Source organism: Hyla sarda, chromosome 5 (assembly GCF_029499605.1).
Source record: "Hyla sarda isolate aHylSar1 chromosome 5, aHylSar1.hap1, whole genome shotgun sequence".
Lineage (NCBI taxonomy): Eukaryota > Metazoa > Chordata > Amphibia > Anura > Hylidae > Hyla > Hyla sarda.
In genome coordinates this window covers 89,314,567-89,326,749 of record NC_079193.1, presented here as the reverse complement: position 1 = coordinate 89,326,749, position 12,183 = coordinate 89,314,567, and the positions used below count along the sequence as shown (strand labels likewise).

The window sequence follows — 12,183 nt, the reverse complement described above, 5'->3', positions numbered from 1 at the left end:
TCAGCAGAACTCACTGGAACGGCACAGAGAACAAAAGTGTAGTGTATGTACACAGTGACTCCTCCAGCAGAATAGTGAATACAGCTCTGGGGTATAACTCAGGATCAGTACAGGATAAGTAATGCAATGTATGTACACAGTGACCCCACCAGCAGAATAGTGAGTACAGCTCTGGAGTATAATAAAGGATATAACTCAGGATCAGTACAGGATAAGTAATGTATGTACACAGTGACCTCACCAGCAGAATATTGAGTACAGCTCTGGAGTATACTACAGGATGTAACTTTGGATCAAAATAGGATAAGTAATGTAATGTGTGTACATAGTGACCCCACCAGCAGGAGAACAGAGGAGTCAGGGATGTACAGAGTTATCTGGTGGAGTACAGAGGGGTCAGGGATGGACAGAGGGATCTGGTGGAGTACAGAGGGGTCAGGGATGGACAGAGGGGTCTAGTGGAATACAGAGGGGTCAGGGATGGACAGAGGGGTCTGGTGGAGTACAGAGCGGTCAGGGATGGACAGAGGGATCTGGTGGAGTACAGAGGGGTCAGGGATGGCCAGAGGGGTCTGGTGGAATACAGAGGGGTCTTGTGGAGTAAAGAGTGGTCTGGTGGAATACAGAGGGGTCTGGTGGAATCAGTAAAGGAAAATAGCAGATTATCCAACAATTCCTTGAAAAAAAACTTCAATCTTTATTCCAAATGATTAAAACTTGTGAAGCACATACAAACATCACTTCATCTAGTCGGCAACACACCCGCAATGGACGCGTTTCGAACACATGCGTGTTCTTGATCACCACAACACCTATGCACTTCTCCACCTCTAAGTACAAATCCCAGAGGGAGGAGTTAGAATACATGTAAATATAAAAACACATATTATACATAAAAAAATCACTTGACAGGTTTCAAACAAGCACTCTAACATGAAGGCTTACAAACACTGCGTACGTCATGTATTAAATTGCAACACTTTCGTGCACAAATTTTCGATATATGGAACCGTGGCTTCTGTAACTCATAGCATCAACTGACAACATTCATGGAGACAAAACAAGAATTTTTTTAAACAAATCTCACCATAGGATTCAACAAGTGTTACTACATCATGGATCAAAAAGATACACAAACATGATTACATCTGTAACACTTGTCCACACTAATAAAATATTCAATAATGAAACATGAATTCCTTCTTTTCATTCAAGCCAAATGGGGCTCTGGTTTGTAGTGTGAATTGCCAATATGCCTCCCCACTAAGTAATTTTCGCTGTAGGTCTCCTCCTCGTGGGTTTTTTGACTATCTGTACTACTAGCATCATAAAGATGTTCTCTAATCCTTGCTTTCAGGTGCCTCGAGGTACATCCCACATATTTCAGATTACAAGTTATGCACTCTATAATGTACACTATATGTGTAGAATTACAATTAATGTAGTGTTTTATGTTATAAGTGTGGCAATTAGTGGTATCTGGGAAATTCTTGAATGTTTTCACCACCCCACAGGTTTTCCACCAGGTGGCTCCGCATTTGAAAAAGCCAGCATTCCGTAGCCAAGTATTCACACTCGGCGTTTCAGACACAATTAGGCTGGGAGATAGGCTGTCTCTTAATGTGCTTGCTCTTTTTGGAACTACCGCCACTCCTCGTGCTAATATGTGTGCTAGCTTATCATCCTCTTTTAACAAATGTAAATGTTTGTTGATGACATTACGAATGCTTTTGAAATGGGGATTATATGTTATGGCCAAAACCAGCTTGTTGAATGTATATTTGTCCTGTACCTGGACTCTACGTTTACCGCTGGGTGTAAGTAATTCTTCTCTATCCTTTCATTGCACAATATCTCTGGCTCTTTTTAGTTGACTATGACTATAGCCCCTTTTATGTAAGCGATCTTGCAGAGCTTGGGCTTCTTCCAGATAAACTGATTGTCTGGTGCAATTGTGTTTGAGCCTAGTGAGTTCCCCCCCACTGGTATCGCTCTAATAATTTGTATGGGATGATTGCTGTCTGCCCGCAAAATTGTGTTGCCTAAGATTGGTGTTCTATACGTGGATGTTTGTATGTTCTGACCAGGGATCCCTGTAAGTTTTTAGTCCAGGAAGTTGACAGTGTTAAGATCAGCATGATGAGTACATTTTAGGTTAAATGTATTGGAAATTAAATGATCCAGGAACAGTAGTATGGAAGACATATCCCCCCTCTAAATATGGAGGAGTGTTAGGATTCGGCTAGCTGGATGTGGATCCTCTGTGTCAGCGAGGGATTGGCGTGGACCGTGTCGGTGGACCGGTTCTAGGTTGCTACTGGTTTTCACCAGAGCCCGCCGCAAAACGGGATGGTCTTGCTGCGGCGGTAGCAACCAGGTCATATCCACCGGCAACGGCTCAACCTCGCTGACTGCTGAGAAGGCGTGGGACAGAAGGACTAGGCAGAGGCAAGGTCAGACGTAGCAGAAGGTCGGGGCAGGCGGCAAGGTTCGTAGTCAATAGCAATAGCAGAAGGTCTGGAAACACAGGCTTTGGACAACACTAAACGCTTTCTCTGGCACAAGGCAACAAGATCCGGCAAGGAAGTGCAGGGGAAGTGAGGTATATATGGACAGGGAGCAGGTGGAAGCTAATTAGACTGATTGGGCCAGGCACCAATCACTGGTGCACTGGCCCTTTAAATCTCAGAGAGCTGGCGCGCGCGCGCCCTAGAGAGCGGAGCCGCGCGCGCCGGAACATGACAGCCGGGGACCGGGACGGGTAAGTGGCTTGGGATGCGATTCGTGAGCGGGCGTGTCCCGCTATGCGAATCGCATCCCCATCGTGAATGTCAGTGCAGCGCTCCCGGTCAGCGGGTCTGACCGGGGCGCTGCAGAGCAAGAACGCCGTGAGCGCTCCGGGGAGGAGCAGGGACCCGGAGTGCTCGGCGTAACAAGGAGATCATCTATGAATCTTCCATACCACTGCACATGATCTGAAAATGGGTTATTAGCCGAAAAAATGACATGTTCCTCCCAATATGATATTGTGAGGTTTGTCAATGAGGGGGAGTGTCTTGCCCCCATTGACACTCCACTCCACTGTATAAAGAATTTTTTATCAAAACAGAAATAATTATGTGACATGAGGAACCATGTGACTTGTTTAATAAATTCACATAAATCTTTGGTGTACTTGTTGTGGTGATCCAAGTGGTATCCTAGGGCTTCTAATGCTATGGACCATGGTATGCAAGAATAAAACGATACAACGTTGCATGCTCGTGGTTATGTATAGGACGTAAATGTACGTCCTGCGTTGTTAAGGGGTTAATCAACATCATAATTAGACATGAGAATGCCAAACTGGAAAATCTCAAAAATGATATAGAAAAAAACCACAGAGGAGATCTGCCAGATTATAACAGTTTTCTTGAGAAAATAAATGACCGTGTAGAAAAACTTGAAAATTATATCATGGAAACAACAAAAAAGTAAAGTACAAACGAGACACCAAGGATTACACTCTGAATCAGGTTTATGATTGGATAGGGGTCTGACGTGCTGCATTTGGGTATGTGTAATGTGACTAGGACACTGCTCCATTGTTGTGCTGTGGCAAATTCCTACTTGTTACCTCCAGGTAGACCTATGTCTGGATATGGTTGCACATCTCCTTCCATACCCATAGGTCTCTATACTGCCCAGTTTATAAGTGGACCAAGTATGCATAGGATCCTCCTACTTTTTCTATTTTAATCTGTGTCACCGTGGGTTATGTGCAATATATTCTGGCAATTGCCATAGTATTGAAGTGTTTACATTGCTTATATTCATTGCATGCTGCACTTTTGGTAGCCTTATAGATAGCATAAGTCACTTTAATTTAATATAATTGCACCCCTTTTTGCTTGCTTCCACATACCATGAAAATGCAGCAGTCAGAATTTTTCTGTTTGCTGCTGTCCCTTTTAAATGTTTTTATTCGTGTATTCTCAATAAAGTACCAATATTTTTGACTATATTTATTGTCCTGGTGTGTCTATGGGTATTCCTAGGTTTATGATTGGGTAAAATGGGAACGTAATGCGAACATTCCAAAGTCCATTTTGAAAAAGAATGGATATACACGTAAGCCCAAAAACCAACCTAAGGTGACCTTTAGTTTCACTGAAGCCGAAACGGACGACAATGAAAGTACCTGTTCAGACAGATCAACATCGCATGAAACAAAAAACGCATTGTCACAATACAAATCAAAAAACTGGAAGGGCAAGAAAGGGAAAAAACCCGGATGGCTGGATGCAAACACAGAAACAGAAAACATGGAGAAAACGCTGCAGACCCGCAGCAAAGCGATAAAAAAAAAAAACTGCTTCCTAAACTTACCATCAAAAACCCTAAGTGCTAACCATGTGAATGTATTGTCGCACGGCTTGAATTTAGCGCCAACAAATGAATTATATGTTTTTCACACATTAGTCGAAATTAATAAATTCATTCGTCATTTAAGGGTTAAACGTCACTTTAATGACACACAAGATGAGAACCAAAGTGTCTTGAAAATATAAATATCAGCAATCAATTTTCATCCCTTATGTCTAATGGCCCTGGAGGACCTTAACACTGAGAACATGTCTTCAACAAGGGACATAGAAAGAAATATAAATCATAGGATTAGAAATCTATTTTTCTATCAGATTCAGTCACGCACAGAAGGGATGGACAAATTGCAAGAAGTTATAGAACAGGAACTTGCAATTCTATATAATAAAACTAAATCTAAAAAGTTCAACAACTTAGATGCTGCACAACGTACAGTATTAAAGGGGTTATCCAGCATAAGGTGATTTTAGTATGTACCTGGCAGACAGTAATGGACATGCTTAGGAAGGATCTGCACTTGTCTTGAGGCTAAAGGGCTATGTTGTGAGATTACCATAACACTGTGGCTAGCTGTTTGTGAACCTGTTTGGCTTTTCTTTTTTTGACTACAAATCCCACAATTCCATCTTCCTCCCACCCACACATCAGCCACCCCACCCATTGAAACATAAATGAGCTGCATCCATTCAAATCAGTGTGGTTTTCAATCAGGGTGCCTACAGCTGTTGCATATTGATCTCTCTCCCACCAAGCGATCCCTCCACCCATTGAAGCAGACAGGCTCCCTATCATCAGCTGACTAGTGAGTCAGGTTTCGGCGGCATTGCAACTTGGGAAAAATCCGAGACAACAGTAATTTTGTATGCTGATAAAAATAAATATTGGAGTGGAAATCACAGAAGAATTGTGAGAAAACCGTCACACACAGGTACAGACACTATATTATGAACTACACTAACTTTACAGCCCCTGTAGCATAGTCAAATTTAAAAAAAATCCTGGAATACCCCTTTAAGGGAATTGCAAGAGGATGTTATGATCTGTATGTCTGACAAAGGAGGTTTAGTAACTGTCATGGACAAATGTGATTATATAGCCCAGATATGGGAGTTACTATCAGATGAAAATGTGTATGGTAAATTATCGGCAGATCCTACTCTAAAATTCACTAGTGAATTAGAAATTCTTCTTAAGGAAGATGAGGCGTTAAATGTATTAATCAGTAAAGCACACAAAGGGGTTAACCTACCTCCCATGCGACCCATAGTAACCAGCCATGGGTCCCTTCTAGAAAGCTTATCCCTTTGGCTGGATCAGATGTTACAACCCCTTGTGCAGCGGGTCCCGGGTTACCTACAGGACTCCCGGGATGTTTTGGAGAGTCTGGGTGCTGTTGTGTGGAGATCAGAGTGGTGTTGGTTAACTTGCGATGTTGTATCGGTGTATACTATGGTCCATAGCATTAGAAGCCCTAGGATACCACTTGGATCACCACAACAAGTACACCAAAGATTTATGTGAATTTATTAAACAAGTCACATGGTTCCTTGTCACGATTCGGCTGGCAGGAGGTGGATCCTCTGTGCCAGAGAGGGATTGGCGTGGACCGTGCTAGTGGACCGGTTCTAAGCTGCTACTGGTTTTCACCAGAGCCCGCCGCAAAGTGGGATGGTCTTGCAGCGGCGGTAGCAACCAGGTCGTATCCACTAGCAACGGCTCAACCTCTCTGACTGCTGAAGATAGGCGCGGTACAAGGGAGTAGACAGGAGCAAGGTCGGACGTAGCAGAAGGTCGGGGCAGGCAGCAAGGATCGTAGTCAATATGGCAATAGCAGGAGGTCAAGTACACAGTATGGACAAACACAGTAAACACTTTCTCTAGGCACAAAGGCAACAAGATCCGGCAGGGGAGTGCAGGGGCAGTGATCAGAAATAGCCAAGGAGCAGGTGGAAGCCAATTAAGCTAATTGGGCCAGGCACCAATCATTGGTGCACTGGCCCTTTAAGTCTCAGAGAGCTGGCGCGCGCGCGCCCTAGAGAGCGGAGCCGCGCGCGCCAGCACATGACAGCAGGGGACCGGGACGGGTAAGTGACTTGGGATGCGATTCGCGAGCGGGCGCGTCCCGCTGTGCGAATCGCATCCCCGACGGCCATGTCAGAGCAGCGATCCCGGTCAGCGGGACTGACCGGGGCGCTGCAGGGAGAGAGACGCCGTGAGCGCTCCGGGGAGGAGCGGGGACCCGGAGCGCTCGGCGTAACATTCCTCATGTCACATAATTATTTCTGTTTTGATTAAAAAAAAATATTTATACAGCGGAGTGGAGTGTCAATGGGGGCAAGACACTCCCCCTCATTGGCAAACCTTACGATGTCATATTGGGAGGAACATGTCATTTTTTAGCTAATAACCCATTTTCAGATCATTTGCAGTGGTATGGAAGATTCATAGATGATTTCCTCCATATTTTGAGGGGGGATTTGTCTTCCATACTACTGTTCCTGGATCATTTAATTTCCAATACCTTCAACCTAAAATTGACTCTTCATGCTGATCTTAACACTGTCAACTTCCTGGACTTAAAACTTACAGGGATCCCTGGTCAGAACATACAAACATCCACGTATAGAAAACCAATCTCAGGCAACACAATTGCAATCATCCCATATAAACTATTAGAGCGATACCAGTGGGGGGGAACTCACTAGGCTCAAACACAATTGCACCAGACAATCAGTTTATCTGGAAGAAGCCCAAGCTCTGGAAGATCGCTTACATAAAACAGGCTATAATCATAGTCAACTAAAAAGTTTTGTGCAATGAAAGGATAGAGAAGAATTACTTACACCCAGCGGTAAACGTAGAGTCCAGGTACAGGACAAATATACATTCAACAAGCTGGTTTTGGCCATAACATATAATCCCCATTTCAAAAGCATTCGTAATGTCATCAACAAACATTTACATTTGTTAAAAGAGGATGATAAGCTAGCACACATATTAGCACGAGGAGTGGCGGTAGTTCCAAAAGGAGCAAGCACATTAAGAGACAGCCTATCTCCCAGCCTAATTGTGTCTGAAACGCCGAGTGTGAATACTTGGCTACGGAATGCTGGCTTTTTCAAATGCGGAGCCACCTGGTGGAAAACCTGTGGGGTGGTGAAAACATTCAAGAATTTCCCAGATACCACTAATTGCCACACTTATAACATAAAACACTACATTAATTGTAATTCTACACATATATAGGCCCTCATTTACTAAGAGTGGAGTGTAGGTTTCTTTGTGGGGTTTAATTCCCTACAAATTATTTTCCATGGTATTTACTAAGGTTTCCCTACATTTTCCCCTTTCCCTACACTTTGCCTTTTTGTACACATGCTCTGATCTGTCGGGTTTACCTCAGTTCAAATCCACCACATTTTATGTGGAAACCTTAGTAAATATGTTGGGTTTTTGTAAAAATATAGGGAACACGCCCCTTTCAGAGACAACGCCCCCTTTTCCTGCGTCCACGCCCCTTTTTCTGGTTTTCTTACCAAAATGGAGAGTTAGTCAGGGTTTTTTCAATTCTGGCACAAATTCTGGCGCAGACAGAATGTCTGGCGCAATGCAACAGAATCTGGCGCACAACCTGACAAAACCTGTCGGGTTTGCAATAGTAAATGAGGGCCATAGTGTACATTATAGAGTGCATAGCTTGTAATCTGAAATATGTGGGAAAGCAAGGGTTAGAGAACATCTTTATGAAGCTAGTAGTACAAATAGTACCAGAAACAAGTCAGGAGCATTCCTACATTTTTCAGAAGTGCATGGTGGCAACATAGAGTGTTTTAGAGTACTATATGGAATTGAGAAAGTCAAAAAAGCCACATGAGGAGGAGACCTACAGCGAAAATTACTTAGTGGGGAGGCATATTGGCAATTCACACTACAAACCAGAGCCCCAATTGGCTTCAATGAAAGGAAGGAATTCATGTTTCATTATTTAATATTTTATTAGGTGTGGCCAAGTGTTACAGATGTAATCATGTATATGTATCTTTTTGATCCATGATGTAGTAACACTTGTTGAATTCTATGGTGAGATTTGTAAAAAAAATTCTTGTTTTGTCTCCATGAATGTTGTCAGTCGTTGCTATGAGTGACGGAAGCCACGGTTGTTTATATCGAAAACGTGTTGCAATTTAATACAGGACGTACGCAGTGTTTGTGAACCTTCATGTTAGAGTGCTTGTTTTAAACCTGTCAAGTGATTTTTTTATGTATAATATGTGTTTTTATATTCATATGTATTCTAACTCCTCCCTCTGGGACTCGTACTTAGAGGTGGAGAAGTTGCCAACTAGGTGAAGTGTTGTTTGTATGTACTTCACAAGTTTTAATCGTTTTGGAATAAAAAGATTGAAGTTATTTACATGGAATTGCTGGATCATCTGCTATTTTCCTTTACTCGTCGTACAAAGTGTCGTACAAAGTGTGGTCAAGTTTGGATCTGGGCAAGACCAAAAGGGAGATGAGCTGAAAATATTTTACATTTTTGCTTGTCTGGTGGAATACAGAGGGGTCTGGTGGAGTACAGAGGAATACATGGCTTCGGGAGGTTAAAAAAATGGTTTGGAATGGACAGACTTCCTGCCATATAAATAATACAGTAAGTTTCACCCCTCTCTGGCTGCCCTAGTCATGCTATGTAAGGGTTAAACCAGTTGAAACAAACCTTCTAGATAAGAACACAGGAGAAGCAAAGGAGATCCAGGCCCTGGGCTGATGATGGTGAATTTACCTCACAGCCTCCAGGGAGGATTACAAGAAGACTTCCTCCATGAAGAAAGATTAGATAACTCTCACAATGTTCATCCCTGCTGCTTCCTCAGCGGTGGGCTCCCTCAGCTCTGTGCTCACAGACAAGGGGCCGGCCTCCTCCTTCACTGTGCAGTGCGGCCCACAGCTCTTGGGCTAAGTTTCCACTTGGTTTTTTGTCTGGCAGTTTTTGGAATACTGCCACTGCCGTTTTCGAGCCAAAGTCAGAAGTGCATCCATAAGGGAGGAGAAGTATAAGTCCTTCCTTTATATGTCCTATTCCTTTTGAATACACTTCTGGCTTTGGCTCAAAAACTGCAGTGGCAGATATCCAAAAACTGCCCGAAAAAAAAACAAGTGGAAACTTAGCCTAAGAGCGGCAGTCACAGTTCTAAAAGCTGTGACTGCAAGTTGCGGCTCCTGAGTATTCAGTGCAAGCAGGGAGGTGGCCGGCCCACCGGAAATTTGCCAGGTGTGCCCGATGGCCAGTCCGGCCCTGGTTATGGCTATTATAGGGCGAGGAGGAAAAAATGAAAGTGCCAAAACTAATAAAGACCATATTTACTGTACGTACTATTTTAATTGAAATTATTTTGTGTACCAGGACAAGTGGATTTTCATGAGGGACAAGTAGATTGTGTTCTGTTTTAGTCCCTTGGACAAGTAGTTTTTTTTTTTTCCACATCCCTGATGTATCTACCTGTAGTATATAAACACTGACTTGTATGGTCCCAGAAAGATTTAGATGGCAGATTGTCTAGTCTAGTAAAAAAAGGTGACCTAATACCTAAAATTATTTCAATCATTTATATTTTTTTATTTACACACAGATAATACTATGATTACTCAGGAATGTGAATACAAAGATAAAATACAAGACCTGGGAAGCAAGAGGTGGTGGAGGGGGTGCAGGTGGCCCAGGTGGTGGGGGAGCTGGAGGTGGTGGAGGGACTGGCATAGTTCAGGTTTCTGCTTGTCACACCTATAAGAAAAAAAAACATTTATTGTAACACTATTTCTTATTTGCTACAAACATACTATAAACCTTAATGTTCTTCTGTGTTTTCCTTCCCTACCTTTTTGCACAAGTTGTGTTCATACAGTACGTTTATCTTTCTTTATGAAGGTGCAATGTGTGGGACTGTCTGGGACTGAGGGAACTGTGACTTTTAAAGTGATAAGAGAATTCCATTTTAGGAAAACTACTAGTATTTTTAACAGATATCTGTCATAGAAAAAATGCAGTAAAGCAGAAAATTGTAAAACATGTTCCTTTTATGGTGAAGGTTATTAGTATTTTCTGAGGATCACCCCATGTGATGCATTGATGATGGTCAAAAGATCTCAAGCAACATTTCACCTGTGATCAATTTTGATAATAGCTAAAGGGGTAGTCCAGTGGTGAAAAACGTATCCCCTATCCTAAGGATAGGGGATAAGTTTTAGATCGAGGGGGGTCCGACCACTGGGGCGCCCGCGATCTCCTGTACGGAGCCACCGGCTTGCTGGCCAGATAGCGGGTGTCGACCACCGCAAGAAGCTGCGGCCAACGCGCCCCCTCAATACAGCGCTATGGCAGAGCCGGAGATTGCCGAAGGCACCGCTCCGGCTCTGCCATAGAGTTTTATTGAGGGGGCGTGTTGGCCGCCGCTTTGTGCAGTGGTCAACATGCCCCTTTCCCGTGGGCTGCCGGGGCCCCATACAGGAGATCGCGGGGGGCCTCAGCAGCCGGATCCCCCACGATCTGAAACTTATCCCCTATCCTTAGGATAGGGGATATGTTTTTCAGCACTGATATCCCCTTTAATACCTGGAATGTAAACATTGATGCTGCCATGACAACCAGAAACAGACTCTTATTTTTCCAACTCCATTGTTATTTGCACTTCCGTGTTCACTATTATTGCACTCTATTTCCTTCCCAGTGTTAGTGCTTCATATGTAATTTGTTGTTGTTACCTTCCCACACCCATCTGTCACATGAACTGTGTTACTTTGTTTCCAATGGACTGTGAAATGTATGCATTAGATAAAGCACAATCTCCTTGCAGAAGGTCTGCTGTTTCAAAGGGCAAGTAACACAATAAAGTGGGGTAGAGACAATACAAAACAGAAACAGACAGCACTTATCATGAAGCCAATGGTCCTATGCCAACAAACCAGAAACGGGAAAATGTATGTGGTGACCCAGTACAGAATATAGCATACTGCCCACCTTAGATAGTGTGGTAGGAGTTCAGAGTTCAGTTCAGGAGAGGAGGTCAGTCTTATGCTGAGGTACAGTTTGGAGAAGTCTGGAGTGAGTCTATGAGGTGTTCTGAGGAGGCCTCAAGTCTAATCCTGCAACCACACATCTGCTAAAGAATAACCCATGCACCCAGGTGAATGTCAAGCCTAGCAGTAAGAACTAAAATCTGGGGGATTCAATTCAAGTCAAGTCAGTCCAGTCAGTCATAGAAGTCACTAAAGTCAAGCGTGGGTTGCCATTCAGCAAGTCAATTCTACACAGAACAATCAACTACAAGTCCCAGCAAGCCGATAAGCTTCCAAGGTTCACCCTGCACCTCTCTTTATACCAATCTGAGCTGTAACAGATTTCATCATCTATTCTGCCTCAGTAAAGTAACTTTTTCCATAACCTTGCGTCAGGGTACTTATTGCCCAGTGCCTGGCGCAGGAGAAGCTGGCTCAACCACAGGTGGTGTATAGGCTAACCATGCCCTGGCATCACGAAAAGGGTAATTTGCACATTACCCTCACCCGACACCATATATATATATATATATGTGCACCTATTTTCACCAAATGCATTTCAAGGTCATGCTGCTCAAGTGGACATTCGGATGACTAGTCCAAGAGGTGTAATAAATGGGAACAGACTAAAGCTATGCAAACACATTAGATTAGTGTTGGGCAAAACCACTGATTCCATCAGGACTGTCTGGCATCTAATGTGTATGAGGGCTCCTGATGGGCCTTCTGATAGAAGATAGTAGGAGAGCAAAGGATTGAGCAGGT

The 12,183-nt window shown here is 43.4% G+C and overlaps 1 protein-coding gene across 9 annotated transcripts in view; it reads right to left on the bottom strand.

The window, feature by feature from the left end:
• Positions 1 to 12,183, bottom strand: part of WIPF3 (WAS/WASL interacting protein family member 3) — a 157,000-nt gene that overhangs the window by 52,931 nt on the left and 91,886 nt on the right. For all 9 annotated transcript variants that reach the window (XR_008843957.1, XM_056519901.1, XM_056519898.1 and 6 more), the window contains one exon: positions 10,046 to 10,147. Coding sequence is in view for 8 of the 9 variants with exons in the window: in XM_056519901.1 (XP_056375876.1) it covers positions 10,046 to 10,123 (78 nt within the window). In the remaining variant the exon portion in view is untranslated. The remainder of the gene's footprint in view (positions 1 to 10,045; positions 10,148 to 12,183) is intronic.